Raw genomic sequence first — 21,138 nt, 5'->3', positions numbered from 1 at the left:
TAATTATTAATTAGATAACGCAGTAGCTCGAAGAATTAAATCATATGCTTTTTATATTCTGATGTAAAAGCATTTATATTAGGCTCATTCTATCTGGATCAGTGCCTTAAGCGAAGTAGCAGTCTAATAAAAGAAAAATAAACGCAAACGATTTAAAATTAACACTTAAGTTCAAAACGATTAAATGAGTATTGCAGAGATTCTAAGAATGAAATAGGCGTGCCCTTTTTTCTTAGAGGGAAATGTTTTAGTAATTATTAAGAAAAGATGAAGTCGCTTTCATTTTCCCTCTCCCCTAAATCAATTGACATCAAAATTACTTTGAGAAATAAAAGTAAGCGAATTCTTTTGGCAATGTGCCAACGTGAAAGAATTATCAACAACAGACTTAAAAACACGTGGCTCGGTGTCATGTCTCAAGGAGAATTAGAAAATTTACATAACAAGGAATCTTATGACTATGAATATATTTCTTTGTTGGGATTGTTTGTGAAATTATATAACTATTCGTAAAAATTATTTTAAATGTTTAGTTGATGTGTGCTTTGCGAATGTTTATTAATTTATTAAATTTTATTTCGAATGGATTTCTGGATTACTTAATAAAATAATACAAATTTGAAGTAATAAAATCATCTGATTTAAAATGGTTTACACAAATGCGCATCAAGCTGTCACAAGCTCTTCACATTATTAATACAATTACTGCTATATTATAATGTTTTTAAAAGTGAATTTTTTTTAAATATAGTTTTGAAAGACAAAAGTAATATTCATTGAGCAGTGATATACAGCCAAATTATAATAGACTTAGTAGGCAATTGCCTAGGGGCTGAACAAGCCCCCAAGCCCTCTTCTGCTTTTTTGTTTGTTTGTTTTTCTTTGCAGTATCTCGAAAGTTATTTAATTTTGAGCTTTCATTTAATTATAAAAGCTATGGAATTTAATTATTTACATTAAAATCAAATATTGTTTGAATCAATTTTGATGCATTATTCTATTGATATTCCTAATTATATGTAATTTACAAGCTTTTATTATGTTACTTTTTTAATTTTAAATAATATGATTAAAATAATTTTAAATAATATCCGACCTTATTATTAACTATCTTTTAGATTGTGTGAAAAAAAAAAGCTTCCTCGGATTTTTAACATTATTTTGTGTCAAATTATTTCAAATTTCATCTGCGCATTTTTTATATAAGATATATTGAAACCAACATTTTAAAAAATGATCTGCAATTCAGTATTTCGCTATTTCGATTTGTCAAAATTTGCTACTTAAAACTACTTATATAAAGTTTAAAGTAAAAAGGATTTTTAAAAATATTTGGTTTTGAAATTCTGCATGCAGAAAAAGCCCTCTCCCTATAAAAAAAACTTAATTCGGCCTTGAATGTTACAAATATTGAAGTTCAGACATACAAACATAAAAAAAATTAATATGGATGTTTGAAAATAATATAAACTACTTTTATTGTCAAATCTGTATCTATTTCTATGTATTTATTTTCAATCAACACATTAATATCTTTCTATTTGATTTTGCTGTAAGGTTATGCCATGAAAAAAGATAATTAATGCTGAAATTCATAAAGGTATAATTGGCAGTATGAAGGAAGCCACATTCTGAATGAGATCTTATGAACGTAACGACATTTTGAATTGCAGAGGTCTAACAAGGTTAAATGGCGCCCAGAGCATAATATAATTCTTACGCCCTCAGTTATCATCAGTGATTTGGTAAAGGGAAATGGCACTTGATGTATGACATAATTTCTTTTCCTCTTTTTATATTTGACTTTAAAAGGTGGCATAAAAACAATACTATTGGTATTATTTTGTTTTCATGGTAGTGTTTTATCACTTTTTTTATTTTATTTTTTTGCTACAGAAGAAATGCAAAATAGGTAGAATAAAGGATATAAGAAAATGAAAAAACCAGTTTTAATTTATTATATATATTTTGTGGGGGGGAGGGGGGAGTAAATAAAATGGAATGCTTTACGTTTAATATTAAATTAGGAACAAAAAATCAGTTTTAAATTAAAGTCATCAGAAGTTCCAAAACAAATGGGAAAACCAATTTTTTTGTGTGTTTTTTTCAGTGGGCTACGAAGATAAGTGGTGTCAAGGGCATAATAAGATCTATTCATCCCTTGTTATGAGGCACTGCCTCACAAAGTTAAATGGCATCGGCGACATGATATTATTTTTTCGCTTTCAAGCCATATTTGGTTTTAAAATACGATATAAATGTGATAAGTTTTTGTCTTGTTTGCATTCCCTAAATCTAGCATCTGGAGCATCTATATTTCCCTGCTCTCTATCGCTTCGCCACTGATTTCTTTATCTTTGTTTTTAATAAAATGTGACTGATTTTTCATTATAAGTAAGTAGTTTATATAAAAGTTTTCTTAAAGATTAATTAATTTTATTAAAATAAAAAATTAAAAAAAAAAACTTCTTTATGATTCTGTTTCATAATAATCTGTTTTTCATAATACCTAGGCTGTGATTAACCTATTTAAAAACTATCAAAAAACGTGACTAGATGCATCAAATATTGAGGAAAAATCTTAGTCTTTGTTTCTTTTTCCTTATCTTTGTTTTATCCTCCATTTTTAAACTTTCCTCAGTTAGAGACATAAAATCTTGGTTTAAAATTTTTTTAAAATAATAATTATTATTATAAAAAATTAAAAAATTATATTCACTTTATTTTTAAAAAAATATGTCAGGAGAAAAATTTCACTCAAAGTTGTTTTCATGTCAAAAAAAAAAAAACAAAAACAAAAAACATGAATCATTTTGAATACATGAAAATCAACCTTGACTTTGAAATTAGAAAGATGAACTTGAGACGGGAATTCACTTAACACTGACTGAGAAAACAAAAAATGTTTCCAAAAATTTATTATGTCACTGAAAGGAAGTGAAGCATTTCCTAAGTAATTCTACAAAAAAAGAAACAAAAATGATCTCTATTAAAAAGTAATACAATATAATATTCTCCGTAAACAGAAACAAAGAGAAGAGAGGCTATAATGTTCGCCGAACATCCTCAAAAGCGATTCTCAAAATCTCTTTACACACGGAAGCCGGAGGGAGAAAAACACAGTCATTGACGAGAACGAACGCCGTTACGTTTCTACTAGGTAAAATGACGAAAGACATTACACGTCATATTCGCGTGAAAACAATAAATTAAACAAAGAGCAAAAAAGACGAACGAGGTAGAATTCAGCAGGACCTGTTTTGATTTTATTTTCCTCTCGCACGATTTCACCGATTGCACGTCATTTCGTACACAGTTCGAGAGTGGAACTGAAAAGTAATGGCTGCATGATTGCGCATGTGCAGAAATTTTATTATTGTTCTTTCCGTTTTAATGTTTGAAGGGGAAAAAAGGAAGAAGAAAGATTGAATTTATCGCGGCAATATTAATCGAAAAATTGTTTTCAAAATTGTTTCTAAAAAGATAATTGAATTGAAATGTCGAGAATGATATTATCAATTTTTTTTCTTTCCTTACAATTTGGGAATTTTTCCATGTAACTTTTTGAATTAAAGAGAGAAATTTCTCTTTTATTAAGGAAATCGTTTAATTTAAACTATCGTTTCATTTGAAAATTGTCTCATAGCGATTTTTTTTTTCCTTTTTCTTTATTATTATTATTATTATTTTAAGAAATAGATATTTACTTAATTATTTACATTTTTCTTTATAGAATCTGTTTCGACGAGTTTAGCTCAGTATAAAATTATTTAAAGTACTCTTCATCAATTTTTTTAGCAAATTTATTTATTTATTTACTTTTAGCTAGCAACTATAAATACATTTTACTTATTAATTTTTTTTTTTTTTTTTACTTTTCATGAATTATTAGCTGATTAAATTGATGAAAATAATAATAATTAAAAAAAAATTTAAGTGTCAAAATATGAATTCAATGCATTACAAAATATAAAACGAGTAGTATTATGGCGACTAATACTTTTTAAAAGAAAAAAGCCCAAACACATAGAAGGCAAGAAACATAGCATATTATACAAGGTATGTACTCTAATCCAGATCCAAAGCCTAATTTCTAAATTGCTAGAAATAACTTAATCCCCCAAGAATAAATAATTGCTGGGGGATAGAATGCTTTAAACGATTCAAAATTTTTTTTTTATATTATCTCAATCAACAAATTGTCTTCTAAAAAATTTACAATACAATTCCTCCTTCTGTGACTAAAACTGCCCAAGTTATGAAGCTTCAAATATCACTGATTTTGACAATTTTGAGTTTTTACAGAGATTGACTGGAACAAGATCTGACAATCAACATTAATCGCTTCCTTGAGATGGCCATTGATCGGCCTAAAATAAAGAGATACTCAAACATAAGTAGGCCACTTCAAGTCACAGAAATCGTTGAGTTATTTTTAGTTGCAGAATGAGGGAATCATCTTTTATTAAAAACATGAGTCGAGAACATTTTATTGAATATGATTAGTAGGATGGGGGGGGGCTACATAAAAATTTAAACAATATAATTTTTTCAGCAGTAAATTTATTGACCCAAATATATTTTTTATGCCATCTAGATCCATTTTCCAATTGGGAATTATGTCTTTCATTAACAGTTTAAAAATTAGTCAACGACTTAGGGTCAGAGCGGCATTTTGTACAATCACCGAAGGATTGCCATGTGCGATTTTAAGATGTTGGAAGCTATATATGGTTTCACACAGAACACTCAGGCTTTATAAAGGGATCGAATTTAGGACCTTCGCTTGCCAGCGCAAGAATAAACACCTTACTAATTGTTACTTAATAATAATTGGTGAGTTCTTGGGTTGATGCATTAATATAACATTAATAATACTTTTGATAAGCCTAAATAAATATTTATTTATTTATTTAATCTTGCAGAAGGTACTACTAACTAAATAAATTAATTTATTATTTATTAAAATAAATTAATAAATAAATTAATAAATTAATTTAAAATTATTTATTAAATAAATAAATTTATTTATTATTTATTAAAAATATTAAAATTTTGAAGCTTTAATTTCTGTCTTTTTAAAAAAACTATTATTTACAAGCTGCACTTTCAGTAAAGGCATGTCAACAATATGCAAGTGAGGGAAAAAAAATAATCAAAATGAAAACTTTTGTTTATTGATATCAATATAATACAAGATTAATTTTTTTCTCCCAAGCTATAAAAACTTACGAAACTTCAGAAATATGCATAATGGAATCAATTAGAATGATAATGCATTCCTATGTGAAATGTAACTGTACATATTATTTAACATATAACTGTACGTTGTTTTACGCTGTGTTGTGATGTCATTTCTTTTTCTTTCCATCGAAAATCATAATGAAGTTCAAAATTAAATAAAATTAAATTTGTGCGCCTGGGCACTTGACATAACTCTTGAGCGTTTTTTGACACTATATATATATATATATATATATATATATATATATATATATATATATATATATATATATATATATATATATATATATATATATATAAAAATTAATGAACCAGAACATAAAGTAAGAGAGAAATGCAAAGAAAATTGAAATTCTGTATTTGTGAAAAATCTTGGTTTGAAAATTATAGAAGTATCACAGTAGTAAAACTTTAAATAAAATTTAAATAGAGAATAGTAATTGAAGCTTTCTAGTTAGTTATATTCGAAATTAAATCTTAAATTACATGGAAAGGAAATTTTAAAAAAAATGGAAATAAAAAATGGATAAAAAAAATAACAATAATTGAAGTGTTGGATTTATATAGTTGAAATAATATTGCTTCAACTTTATTTTTTTGTTGGATTTTTCTGATTTTATCATGCATAAAAGCAAATGTTACAAGGCTATAAAAATTTTTCAAGTATAAAAAATTATCTTACTACTTTATTGTGAGAGCTTATACTCTAGTTTAAATTTCATTGCATAGAATTAATAGCCAGAAATTGTTATTTAAAAAAATTATTATATGTTTCAGGCCAGGGTTATTTAAAAAAATTTTTGACACCCTAGATTCAGTAGTGTAATAAATGCAAATGGTGGGCAAAGGCGGAGCAATTTTTTTTTTAACCCTGTCATGATATATATATAAGTGACAAAAATTTATGAAACTTTTGTCCCATTTGAGACCTCTAAAATTGACGCTCAAGGTATCTATACTCCAGGTAATTTGATGTTTCAACAGAACCATAACTGAAAATTTGAACACCAGTCACACAATGAATATAAAATTTAAGTTTTGTAAAGCACTTTTCTATTCTAATCTATATATTCATGCATTTCTATATTTAATGCTTAAATTACTATAATAATGCATCCATACATATTTATTATTTTATTTAATATTTTTATAAATATAAAAACTTTTATTAATAATTATATTATTTTTATAAATTTCAAATTTATATTAAATAATTGTTATTCATCTATACTTATAATAAAGCTCAATGTGTGTGTGTGTGTGTGTGTGTTGGCGCTCTACAGGCCAGACCGTTTGACATACAGCTACCAAATTTGGTACATGTATACCTTGGAGGTTGGGAATGTGCACCTGGGGTTTCTTTTTTCGAATTTTTAATTAGAATTTTAATTATTAATTAAAAACTAACTTTCCCGCCAAAAAAATCTTCCATTTTCCCCACCGCCAACTTTTCCGCCAAAAAAATCTTCCATTATCCCCAGCGCCAAACGAGAAAGGCTTCTGGTTTTTTTTCTCCCAACAGTAATGAGGCTAGGGTTAAAATTTTTCGGCGGATTATTTCAATCGGTTCTGTTTATTTTCTTAATGTCTGATGCATTTAAAATTAAACATTGTTAATGAATCAATCTTTCAGATTCCTTCTGAAGTACTTTTGAATTAAAATAAAACAGAATAAAGGAAATTAAAAATTTCTAATCCGCATAGCGTTACCCCAACTGGCGTAGAAAAAATCACGTATTTGCGTTACGTAACCGGCGAAGAAAATTCACGCATGCGCATTCTGTTCTGATTGTTGCCATGACAACGTTATCAATGGATGATTTAAATTATTTTTGGGTTAGTTGCATGATTTTGTAAGTAAATTGTATTTATGTTAGTTATATATTTTTTGTATATGCTTATAGTTTTAAGTACATCGTTTTTTAAGTAGTTTTTTTAAAACCTGTTTTCAACCGTTTATTTTAAACGATTCGTTTTATTTTCTTAGTGTTTGATGCATTTAAATTTAAACATTGTTAATGAATCGATCTGCTCATTATGAATCTAAGAAAATTTTGTTGACCAACTCTTGAGACATTACATAAATTAAAAAAGATATTCTTTAGTGTCCATAAAGTTTAAACGCTGAGTGACTCTATTTTCAGTAATCAGATTATAAAAAAATGCTTTGTTTCAGTAAAAAATACTATTATATTAATTGAAGATAAATTCTTTCCACTTTAATTTAAAGCATATATTCTACCGTTTTCAACCGTTTATTTTAAACGATTCGTTTTATTTTCTTAGTGTTTGATGCATTTAAATTTAAACATTGTTAATTAATCGATCTGCTCATAATGAATCTAAGAAAATTTTGTTCACCAACTCTTGAGATATTACATAAATTTAAAAAGATATTCTTTAGTGCCCATAAAGTTTAAACGCTGAGTGACTCTATTTTCAGTAATCAGATTATAAAAAAATGCTTTATTTCAGTAAAAAATATTATTATATTAATTGAAGATAAATTCTTTCCACTTTAATTTAAAGCATAAATTCTACGGGTGCTAACAGAAAATGAGAGAGATACATATTACGTTATGACTGAAGGCCTTTATAATATTATGAATGAATTATATGATAATCAAAATTTGAAGTTTTAAAATATTTTGATGAAGAAGCTATTAAAGTAGAAATTGCATAAAATATTTAATTATTAAAATTTTAGCGAACATTAAGATTGGCGAACCGGCTGGTCGCCAAAGGCGGCTAGTAATTAAATAAAATCAGTGTAGAAAAGTTTTAAGATCGCTCGCTCAACGGCGCTTATTGCTACAATTCAGTTTGCCCATATGATTAGACTGTCCTTTTTTGTCATTCAAAACACCATCATAAAATAGCTTTTCATTCTTCACTTTTTTCTTGATAACATAAAAGTACAATCGAACCGGAACTGAAATGGAAGTAATAGCACGCTTCTCCATTATAATGTCGTAAATTGACAAGTGTAGAGTGCTCAGACAGTTATGATTCAGCTTTTACTCTTCAAGATCGCTCTTATTTCTTCTCGCTAGACAGGTTCCAAAAGAAAAAAGAATCCCTACCGAAAATCCCCATTTCCCTCAGAGAGGGAACGAGTTAGGGAAAAAATAGAGGCAAAAAAGCGAACCTGTTCCATTTGCCATCGCCGCTGGTAACGCCTTCCGAGAAATTGCCGATAGGGTGACGTCACCTTCTAGAAAAAGAGTCCCCGCCCACGAAGTGACGTATCGGAAACTCATCGCTTCCGGCGGCCCTGAGTGGTGAGTCAGTACGGCCAATGAGAAGCGGGATCTGACGTAGCCCGCAGAATGCAACTTCACTTGACGTTGTCGTATTTTTTATCTCAGTTCAACATTCCGTTCGACAAGTTGTAGTGGGTGAGAGCTCGCCGAAGAGACGTCCTGCGGATTTCTTGATCGTTGCATCACTTCTTACTTGATTTCGGGTTCCGAAACACGCGTGAAAATGCTGCCGTTTGAGACGACGAATCTCTTTGAGCAACTACCCAGGTTTGTTTTTAAAATGCCGCGGGTAGTGGCGGACCAAGAGAGTAAATTCCAGTCCGATGAACTGTTCAGACGTCTATCAAGGGAAACGGAGGTAAGTCTTGTTTACAAATAATCTGTTGTCAATGCTTGTCGAGTTATGTCACTTCTTTTAGTGTTATTGTGGCTTGTGACGTCATCACATGTGCTTGTGTAACTAGTATTTAAAGAACTTTTGAGACTTCAGAATAGTTCTTATCGGAGTTTGTTCGATTACTTTTATTTGGATCTCTAAATGTAACACTTCCCGGTATGCTGTGATGATTATGGTGTATGGATTATGGATATATTAAAAGCATTCGAAACTTTGATTAGACAATCAGCGATCTAATTATCCGTTACTGTTTATTAAACTAAACTTTTGCAAAGTGTTAGATTATATATCTGCCGTGATTGCATGTATTTGCACGGTGGTTATTTTTATTATTATTCGTCACTATGATATCGATATTGTCATCGATTGCAGATTAATTGTTTTGATTTGATTGTTTTAATTAGATTTGGTTTTTATATCAGATCTTTAAACTTTCTTGCATCGCATTCTTTTTCACAAATGATGTTTCAGGTTAGCTTTTGTGAACTACGAGGCACCAATTAAGATTAAAAATCTAAATTGGCTTGATTTAATTAAAAAAAAACTTACATAAATAGTTTAAATTTACTTGATTTGAAAAATAAATATTTCAAACGAGATTTAATTTGCGGTCCTTTTCTTCCTTACTAATATTAAAAAATCTAATAGTCTGGGGTTAATTAATGTTTTAACATTCATTAATGGGGTTGAATTTTAAGTGAAAGAAGCTCTCTTACTGTTAACTACTGATTATCTCTGTACATATTGTTATTGTATACAAAAAAATGTGTTTGCATTCAAATTATGGTAATAAAATATACTTGATGATGCATGAATTTACTAAAAATTGGACATTTAGAATATTTTTACAAACACTAGACTTACAAAATTTTAAAAATTGAGATTATTTAATAACTTCCCAGTCGTTTCCACTAATTGTTTTATAGTTAGGAATATATGTTAAATGCTGTGATTAATATGCTGCTTACAAATTATATTATTCGAAACAAATTAATGGAATACATACAACAGTCAAAGTTGTAATTGAAATCGAATTAACTTTTATATAAATGATAATTTAGTTCCTTAAATTTTGAAACAAACAAGTCTAGTTTAAACTTTTAAATTTAATGTGTACTCGTGCAGACAAATAGGTTTTGATTTTTCTCAACACGATAGATTTCCTAATTCCATCCTGTATTTCTGAATGATATATCTGGATTATGTAATTACTAAAAGTAGTAGTAAATTAATCTGCGCTTCACTTTATCGCGTATAAAACGCCTATTCTTGTATAAAATTTGTATTCTACTATAAAATTGCTTGAATTAAAATAAATGCTCTAATAATTTCTATATACTTTTGGAGTTTACGCATATTCAATCACATAATGAATGGTCTTGGTTGAAATTCATGAAGGAAATCGAAGAAACTAAGACGGCATATTATTATAGAAATAATTCTTCATAGAGTAAATCATTTTCATATAAGGATCATTCATTATCTTCATCTTATCTTATTCAGAAAGTTCTCATTTTACATAACAAAACTCTTGTTTAAAAAACAAGTCTTTCAGTCTACTAGCTACAAATCGTAACTCAAAGTGATTGATATTGTATTGATTATTTAATGTGAATGTAAAAATTATCTCCAAAAAGAACTAATAAGCTGGAATTAATTGCATAAGGAGAAAAAAATTGCACTAATATAGAAAACAACAATATTGACCAATCAGTTTTAAAAGAGAAAAATGTATTCTTCCAGTTTTAATATTTTGGTGCTTTTGTTCAAAAATCTCACCGTTTAACCTTTATTACTATTGAAAATGCGTGTCACTTCCAGCATGTATAGATAATGGACTGAATATATTTTCTTGAAATACGAAGCTAATTTTTTTTGAAAATGAAGTGATTTAGTTCACTTACACGAAACAATCAAAATTCGCCACTTTCTGAATCGAAACAACCTTAAACCTAGAGTTAAAAAGGATTGATTATTATGACGAAAACAAAGTTTCAGTTTCCCAGTAATTATCATTGTTCTAAACTTATTAAAAGATTTTTCTTACTTAAAATTTGTAACCTTGACCATGAAAATGGTGATCGTTTTTTAAAGTTTGAATTGGTGGTGTTTGAATGCAAAATTAAAACTTAACCACTTTTTGTTGCATCTTTTTGATTAATGATATATTCAGAAATAAACAATTAATTAATGTTTGAATGAATGATCATGAGTATTAACATCTGAAGATGCATTTGGAATAAAATTGAAACTGAGCACTTAATCTTAAGAGATTCTTTGAAATTTACATGGAAATTCCACACCTATTACCCACTTAAAACTATTCATAATGATTCTTTTAGGTTAATCAAAAAATTAACATGACGCTAATTAATAAATTAACATCTATAGCATATGATATAGAGCGTCATCTTTTCTAGAATTATCCGAAACACACTTCTAGTATTTTCAGATACACCTTTAACAAAATGTCTATGCTTCAGAGATATTTAAGAGAGCTTGCTGTTTCTAGAGGAATATATTTTTCTTATATTGAATATTCAAAATTCTGCCGCCTTGTTTGTAAAAGTCATGGAAAAGATCCCAAATGGGATAGAGTAGGTATAAAATTGGGTATACATAAGAACTAGAAGAAAATTAATGGATTTTTTTCATTACCTTTAAATTAAAAATATCTAAGATAATCATTTTGATTTCCGATATTTCATTCGAACTTTTGGGGAGATTATTTAAATTTTAGTAATTATTAGTCATTTCATTTGCTGAATTTATGTTCCTGAGTATTTACTTGAGATCTCGAGGACCTTTTCAAAAGTTAAAAAGAAATTGGATCGAACGTAATTTATAAATTGTCCTGGTTTATAACGGAATAAAGTGCATCTTAACTTTATTATTCGTACGATGATTCGATGATTGAGATATACTTTTGAAAAGTGGACACTTAAAAATTTCACTATTAATTATATATATCTTAAATAAGAATTAGGAAATATAAGATCTTAGTAGATAATTAAAAAAAATATTTATATATTTTCTTTTATAGAAGGGGGGAAAATTGTTCTGAAAGGGGAAAAAATCTACTCTTTTCTTTCAGAACTTGAATATTTCAATTTTATAATATTACATGTAAAATTAAATCAAGTAATTTTTAATGTATAAAAAATGATATACTTATTGAATAATGAGTTGTATGGTAACAAAGCGATTCGACTAATATAATCTTAATTTACAACTGCTGTAAACAAGATAAAATTGTATTTGCCTAAATCATTGTAAGCATCTCATGTTTTAAAAAATTTGGCTAAGCAGGATGAAATTGAATGGATATGAGTTGTTTTTGATCGTTTAGGTAATTTGGGTAAGCAAAACGAAATTGAATGGATATGAACTGTTTTTGATAAGATGTTTGAAAGCATGCATTAATTTATTTTGTAAAAGTTTACAAAAACTTTCATGTGAACTGCATTGGTTCATATCATTTCGACGAATTCTTAAAATATAAGTACTATACCAGAAAATAAATCGCTCACAATTAGCTAAAGTAATAATTGCTATATCACCAGATTATGCTTTCAAACTGAACTGGAGATTAACTAGAACAATCAGTCTAATATGAATCAAGAATTTATATGTTAAATCAATTTTGAATTCAGGTTTGGTACAACATATTTAAGTAATCAATCTTGCACCATAAACCCAAAATTAACTTGAATTCAAAACTGAATATAAAATGCAGCAGTGTCACTTTTTCACTCTCTCTCTCTCACTGTCAAAAAAAGAAAAAACATTTTTGGAAACATAACAAAATATCATTTGCATTAAAACTAATATTAAATTATTTATAAAGAAATAAAATAAATACACTTTTGATAATTGAAAAAAATATCAATAAGTCGTTTCTACTCAATAAGTTATAATTGTGCGTTGTAAAAAAAATACCGAAATATCTAATTTTATCCTTGAAATCGGTTTAAATAAAAGTTTAAGTTTAATACTTATTTTAAAAACAGATTTTGGGGTAAATTCCTTTTGTAAGACATTAAATACTTACAGTATTTGAAATGAAATAAAAAATATAAATAAGGAGTTAAAAGGAAAATAGCTCAAAATATTGATTCCTTTAAAAATTGAATTATCTAAGCGATATTAAAACTTTTGTGTAGTTCACGATAGCAAATAGCCTAATTTCTTTGTTTAGTTTACGAAATTAGCGAATGCTTTAAATAAAACTTTTTAATAGAATAGCTAGCTTCCGTATGTCAGTATCTCTAAAGCTAGCTTTTTAGCTCTTTCTAGCTAATGTCTTTGTGGAAGGGGCCTTCAATATGGTTATGATTGAAATTTGAATAATGAAGACTTTTAATGATGGGATAATATGTAGCAATTCTGTGAGGATAGGTATTATGGCTGCAGACACTACACTTGTATCTTCATCTTGTATATAATTTCATTTTAATTTAAACCTGTTTAATTCTAATTCAAGATGATCATAAAACATTGTAATATCTGTATAATTTTAATCCGGGAGTAAAAGAGAGCCCCCCCCTCCTAAAACTAGAGAGCATGAATGTAAATAAGACGCTAATGGATAGTACAAAGGAACGAAAATACTCAATAAAGCAGTTAAAAATATTACTTTAAAATGCACATAATTTGAAGAAATTAAATAATGCAGAATTAAATGCCTGATCGAGGCTTATAAATTAATGTAATCGCACACATTTCGTTTTGCATGACTATGAAGCGAATGCAATAACATTCACAATTCCGAACGCGTTTATACAAAAATTCTTTCTGAGAAAATATTCCACAGTTCAATTTCATTAAGAAATGCAAACAAATATTTCTATACTTTCGAGTATTTCTCTACCTTCTTTTAATTAAACATCATCCCCCCCCCTCCGCAAAAATATTTAAAATTTACCTATCTAATCGGTTATGGTGCAGTACTGATTTTCAGTATAAGAATCTGGTTTGACACACGATTTCACTAAATATGCATATGTTTGAAGGTTTGCTGCATTTTTAAAACATCGAGGTAAACATCCTTCCACTGGTATTATATAGGATTCCGGAAAAAAAAAATGTATACCGCTGTCATAATCTCTTCATGATTTTTAAAAGATTTGTTTCAAAAGAACTTTAGCATCTAATTTGTAAGCTGTTATAATCTACCTTAACAAATTTTTCGTAAAGCATAATGCCACCCATTTTAATAGAGACGATATCTTTCCAGAAAATGTCATTTGTTAGTCGGGAAACAAACTCTGGCTTCTCTGCTGAGAGGGATGCCGCTTTCTCCCTGGTGCCTCTCGGCGAGCGATACTGAGAGCGTCGGCTGACTGCTCCCCATCCTCTCGGAGCGGAATGAAAAGCGGAAAGTTAAAGCTTTTCCTCTTTTGCGATTCAAATAGATGGTGTGCTTTATGTTTACAACTATAGTATGATTTCTTGCATGAATCATTCAGGCTTTTTGAAAGTTTAATTTGTGCGAGATAATTTTTCAGTCACCAGAATTTTGAATTTTTCTCTTGATTTTGTTCTGAAAACATTCGTTTCAGCTTTCGAATTTTAAGTTTGCTGATTTCATCGGATATCTTGCATGAATACGAGATTTAGTGCATCGTAATACCGCCATTTCAGATCAAAGTCAATTGATCTGAAATATATTGAATCTGGAGAGTATATTGCCAATTCAGAAATTGACTTTATTATTTGACAACAGTACACTTTTACGAGATTCAACCAAAAATTTATCTTCGAATTGTGGAAACTGTACTATAGCATTTTGGAACTATAACACATTCCTTAATGTTCATTGTCTAAATGTGTCTTTAATGGCCATTATAGAATTCATTAAAAGGAAAATTTAAAACTGAAATCTATTGTTAAAAGCTACCACCCGTGAAATCTTTAAGTGTCCTGTTTATAAAAAGGAAATTAATTTTTCAAATCAGTTATTGAATTGAACATGAAATAATATCAGAAAAATAAAATTCTTTCTTTACAGCATTATTTATAATAAGTATATTTATTCTTCACAACGAAGCATTATATTTATTATTATTAAATCCAGTTCTGTATTTTCTCGTCGCTCTAAAAGAGTTTAGGATTTTATCTTCAATTCATAGAATATTTCAAATTCGAATCCACTTGTTTTGGTAAGTTTGAGCCCAAGGGTCTAGTCTCTCAATTTTACACCGGTCAGAGGTCAAAAGAGAGAAGGGGGAAAGTGAGGACACACCTCAATACTTTTAGTTTGCCGCCTGTTCAATAATATGCTTTGCAACAAATTTTCCACTTGTTGAAGATAATGATGTTTTTTCTCAAAATGTATTGCTTCGGTTTTAAGTACATCTATTAGAAACTCTAGTTTCTAATAGAAGAAGTAACTTTTTTGTCAAACCATAAGAAAATATCTATGCTTATCATTACAAATTTATTATTATTACCATCATCAATTACCAAGCTAAAAGATAATTTTTTCCGTAATGGATTTGAACAATTATCGCCTTTTTTTATGTGTATTTTGTTATATCACTATAATGTATTGATATAGTGATATAAATTTTTGAATGCCGCGTTTTTTTGCTGTTGTTTATTTCACTTTTATTTGAAGTCAAGCGCAATGAAATTCGAGTTTAGTATTTGAAATTTGTAAAATATTTGAACAAAATGAATTCAAACTTGTTCATTCTTAAGAAAAATATTTACAAAATCATTCGAATAATGAATTTGTATCTACACGAAAATAAAAGATCACGGAGGAATTTGATTACCTACTTACATAATAAACAGAAGTTGCTTTAGAATATCAATATACAGTAGACTGACTCTAAAACGACATATATTGAACGGAACACCTATCCGATTATAAAAAGTGTCTGGATTATAGAGAATCATATAGGCAACTGATTTATATAATAGATCATTATTTTACATGATGAAGCGAGCTGACAATATGGTTAAGAGAAAAATACTTTAAAGTGTTGAGCAGAATCATTGTAAAGAGATAAAACGTACAGAAAGTGTAAAGGTTTCAACTTTTCATGAAAAGTGCATGGCTTGTTTGCAACAAGTTCAATAAGTGCTTGGGCTTATGGAAGTGTAGGCTTAGTTAAAGTCTACTATAATGTTGTCATTTGACATTAAATTTATGGAAAATTCTATAAAATGTTGTTGTTAACTGATTTTTTTTTTTGTTTGCACGTATCCATTTGTGTGTTTGTGCATTTAGGCTTATTGAACAATATTTTGAAAGAAAATTAGATTTGCACAGGGTTAAAATTTAAATTTTCCCAAAAATTAAAAAGAAAATCTTGTTTTTTTGTTATTGGAAACGAAAATTCTATTAGGATTTAAAATTTATTTGGAGTTCAGGCATATTCTTCTGAAGCTACAATATCATGTATGTGCATCGAAACTTGGATAATTTGGCGCTAACGTAAGCAAATAATTCGAATAATCCAAAATTTCAAAATATAGAAAACTCATTCTCATGAAAATTATTTTTATTTAAAGGACGAGTTAACAAGAAATTGAAACGAATTTCAAAGAATTTGAATTTAACAAATTTAAACTAGCCAAATTTTACTTTATTAACATCTTGCCTTCTTTTGGTGCATTGGCACAATTTCTGGTACTGTCCTTACCTTTCATCATGGTTGGGCTTTTTTCATTGCGCTTTTATATTTTCATACTTTTAAAACTTTGATTTCGTAGACATTGTGTTTCGGTTTTATTATAAAATGATAAAAATATTTTAATACCATGAGTGTGGCGCAGCTTAGCCAAAAATGGCATTTGTGCCATAAAACACTAACTCTTTCAGTGTATTATACCGTTGGACATAAATTTCAGTTTAATATAATTTTCAATTCCAAAAGCACTAATGGGAATAGTTATGTATCCTAATTAATTTTCATAATTATTACATTTTTATACTTTTAGATACTTAGATTTTGTAGACATTCAGTGTTTCGATTTTATTATAAAGTTATAGAAATATTTTAATACCATGAGTGTGGCACAGCTTAGCCAAAAACATAAACTAATTCATTCTTTGGTGCATTGTATGCTAGACATAAATTTCAGTTTATAATTTTCAATTCCACAAGCACTAAACTGATTCTATGTGAACTGATTAATTATGTATCCTAATTAATTTTCTTGGTAAAAAATATCGAATTTGAAGCTCAAGTTTTCTCAGCCTCTTTGATGCAGCCAAGTATATAGGAATTTGTGACACTTTTGCGACGAATTTCGCCGTAAATGCAGCTATCCATCGTTTCATCGTCGAAGACACCAGCACCTGCGGCCTGAATTCCCCGAACTATAACTCCAACGGTCGGTATTAATATCCGGAAATTCCGCTCCACTATTCTGGCAACCGGATACAAATCAGCATTCCAGGAATTATTTTTCAATATATTTGCTTTTACCTCTGCTGCGGTGTCTCAAGAACCTTTTTTATGTTCTCCTTCGTTTCGATAAGATCAGGTTGAAGGCTGGAAAAGGTGACAGACGAAGTTTTGAAGGCATACGAAGCCGATGCACGTTTTTCTGAATCAGAGACAGGGAGAGGAAATTGCGGTTTAGAGATGATGATGAGCATTTGCGGTTTTGGCGCCAATTGTAACCAGAAGGTCTCGGCTTCTGTTACCTAAGCATCCAGGAAAGGTCTTTCAGATTTGTCTAATGGAGTTATTATTAATCTTGGTGGGGGAGCACTAAAGAACTTGAGAAAAATAACCTGGAGACTTTCTATCGGTTTGTTGCCCAATGATACGCATGAGGTAGATAGTACGTGTGGTCGGAATATACAATGGAGTCGATTGCAATTGTGTGTGAAATAACTGTTATTTTTCACGCACCGTAAATGCTTTGTTTACTGATTTCAAAGGGATGATTATAAAATGTGTTGGGTTAAACGAAGGGTTCTATTTTAAAGATCTATTTCATTTGGCACCACAAAAGTTAAACAAGACTGCATCTGGCAGTTTAACATACTTTAAATACTTAAAACTTTTTAATTTTAGTCATTTTTATGAAAAATTTTAAATCCTCTGGATAAACGATAAAACATTAAATTTTCGGTAAAACTTTACTATTGGGTGCCCCTTGATTTTTTTGGCGATTTTTTTGACGCCAAGATCGTTTATTTTCGGTCAGTAACCCAACAGTAACGTCAATGAAAACAAAACATTATGGAAACCAGAAGTAGTGCTTAATCGCGGAAATTTGTCACTAATGAAAGGGGCACCCAAATCTACACTAGAACCAAATTTTCAATATAAATAATAAGTTATTTACAAATTATGAAGAAAAAAATATGAAACCTGAAGCTAAAATGTTTATAACGAATACTACAGAGCTCCAAACGATTTTTTAAAATGAGTTTCATCGGATTTATTTTTATCTGAGATATTGCCAGCTACAGAATAGAAATTCCTCTTCGGATTACATATAGGAAAAAAAAGTAAAAGCACGACAATAAATAAATAATGCTTTTTCTTGAGTCCAAAAAAAATGACTTGGGACTATTATAGCAATAAATAAATTAGTTTATTTTTGTTTATAATTTATGACTAGCAGCCTTTGACGACCAGTTTGTTGCCTGGAATATTGAATTTCATGGCACTCAAGCAATTTATGATAAATGTATTTATTATTCAAAATTTCACCTTGTTATTCGATAAAAACTAAAAAATGAGTTTGAAGGAATTAGTTTACTGCAAATTAAGAAGCTATGTATTATGCAAATCAAATGCACAAGGGAAGCACTTTGTTTTTTTTTAATATTTATTCTGGCATTGTCAAAATCGCACGATTAAAATGGCTTGAGGGAACGACGAAATGAATTTGAATTTCATCATAATAATGAAAACATGACAATTTTTGGGATAAATTAAATTTAATTAAATCAAATTAAATTTTTAAAAAATATTAAAATTCGTTAAGAAATTATGGGAATTGAAATTGTTGTCATTGAAGATATAAATTTTTGAATTCATAAGATAATACAAAAATTATTTTTGTAAGAGATTTTTTGAAGATATAGCTGAAGAACTACTAATATTTCTTGATTTTTAATTAATTATACTTTAATTAGCTTCTGAAAATTGAAAATTGATTCTATTCTTCTGGAACACATGTGTCAGATTTCATCAAAATCAGACAAAAATCGTAGATTTGGATAAAAAGGCATACAGACATTCATCTTTTTGTATGTACTAGTTTCCATTAGCGACCAATTGCTTTACCAGGGATATTGGTTATGTTTAATTTCAGTTAAATCGTTTAGATATAACTTTATGCTCATGATTCTGTCAACTTGTCAGACATCAAAGCATTGCCATTTTAATTATCTAACATATATTCTGCTCATAATATACATAAATAAAGAATGTTCCCTCATTCCTCATAAATACTTTCTAATAAAGAATATTCACATGATATCCTAGCGCTATTACAAATATAAATGCACAGTTCTTCTAACTTTCGCCGTATTATCACGTTTTTATTTGCCTTGTAAACTACATAGATATAACTACTGAGAAAAAGACAAATACAATATTTTGTCTTTAAAGCAGTGCTACTTAGGAAAGTTTTATAGAAACTAGGACTGGCGCCTAACTAAATAATCAGAAGTCTATTATTAATTTCTGTGATAGAATCTATGATGTTATCAAGGCAGCCAAGTTCGGTCTGGATATCAAAACAACATTTGTCATCCTGTCAACGTATTAATAACTGGTTATTAGTTTTGCATATTAAATCAAATTTATACGTAATTCACGTTTAGTTAATGTTGAATGTTTTAGAATATATATTAATCACTTTTGCATAATTTACGTGCATTTATTATTTGTAATTATACTGTATATTTCACCTTTTTTTTTTTTTTTTTTTAATCCTTGGAAAATTAGACACTAAAGTACTTCTTTAATTACAAGGTCCTAAAAAATTGATTAATTTATGTTAGAAAATTGAGAGCTATTTATTTTGTTTTCACTTTTGAATAGCAAAATAAAATCAGTGCGTCCCCCCAAAATTTTCTCACATACTCTAACAAATTTGCCATACGAAAGAATGTCTTACACGATACTGGCGTATAGGAGTTAAGAAATATTAATTTTTGGTATGAATTTCGCATTTTTGCGAAATCTGTTGTGTCATCCTTGAGAATTATTTGGCCATTCATCTCTGGCATGCCGTTGATAGTATCCAAAAATCGAATTTGTGTTTTAGACGCTTTTTTCTCAATCGATTGAAACAAAAATTTGACACAAAACCGCACTTGTAGTCACGAATTCCAATACAAAATTTGATATGTTTAAGTCACTGCGATTTTGAATTATCGCACTTGCTTATCAATGAAAATATAGAAAGACAGGAAATCAAACCGCAGCTGTATTTGGCTGAAAATTTCATCAGTGCATACACTATATTGTTAAATCTGTGTGGCGAATCTTATCTATCTAGCTCTCTTCGTTTTGTAATTATTGTGCCAACTTATATTCGAACAGACAATCTTCCTTTAAACAGATTTTATTCAAAATTTGATAGAAATCTGCAAATTTGGTGTAATGACCATATACCAAATTTCAACTATCTAGCTCAAAGCATTTTTGAGTAATCTTAGTCGCAGACAGACAGGTAAACAGACGGACATTTTCCAAAAATGTGTTTTTCGGACTCGGAGATGTCTAAAACGTGGAGATTCATCAAAATCGCGAGTTCCACTTTCTTGATGATTACTATACTTTCTCTGTACTACCTATACAAGAAAGTAAAATGATGGAATAATGATGGAATTTTGAATGATGGTTTAATTACATTATTATCCTGAAGATGCAGTTTAAAGATGAATGACCGTAAATCTATATGGTTTTTAGTGGTTTATTGAAAAGTTGAAAAAAAATTAGTGTTATTTCATCTTAAAGTGCACTTTGAGCAAAATTCATAAATAATCCAAAAAATTAAGGATAGTAAATATGAATTTTTGCATTCAACTTTTGTTTGTTGATTAAAAAGTTCGAATAAAATTCATTTAAATGGATTTTTTTCTTTGTTTTCAATAATAGTTAAGTTCCATAGTGATGCTAAGACAAATTTAATCTGGAGCTTGTTTCTTTCCCTTTTCAGGTCCGATATACCGGTTACAGGGATAGACCTGTCGAAGAACGTCAAATGAGATTCCAGACAGCCTGTCGAGAAGGTCACACTGAAGTG

The 21,138-nt window shown here is 28.9% G+C and overlaps 1 protein-coding gene across 4 annotated transcripts in view; it reads left to right on the top strand.

Moving 5' to 3' along the window:
* The first annotated feature begins 8,588 nt into the window (after nucleotides 1-8,588).
* Nucleotides 8,589-21,138, top strand: part of LOC129976117 (protein big brother-like) — a 49,085-nt gene continuing 36,535 nt past the window's right edge. For 2 of the 4 annotated variants that reach the window (XM_056089514.1, XM_056089511.1), the window contains exons 1-2: nucleotides 8,589-8,865; nucleotides 21,052-21,138. In XM_056089514.1, the coding sequence (XP_055945489.1) occupies nucleotides 8,731-8,865; nucleotides 21,052-21,138 (222 nt within the window). In that variant the 5' untranslated portion in view covers nucleotides 8,589-8,730. The remainder of the gene's footprint in view (nucleotides 8,866-21,051) is intronic. The other 2 variants (XM_056089512.1, XM_056089513.1) reach the window with 2 other exon arrangements.

The sequence above is a fragment of the Argiope bruennichi genome, chromosome 7 (genome assembly GCF_947563725.1).
Source record: "Argiope bruennichi chromosome 7, qqArgBrue1.1, whole genome shotgun sequence".
Taxonomy (NCBI): domain Eukaryota; kingdom Metazoa; phylum Arthropoda; class Arachnida; order Araneae; family Araneidae; genus Argiope; species Argiope bruennichi.
The sequence above is the reverse complement of the archived record's forward strand: the minus strand, read 5'-3'. Positions and strand labels throughout refer to the sequence as shown.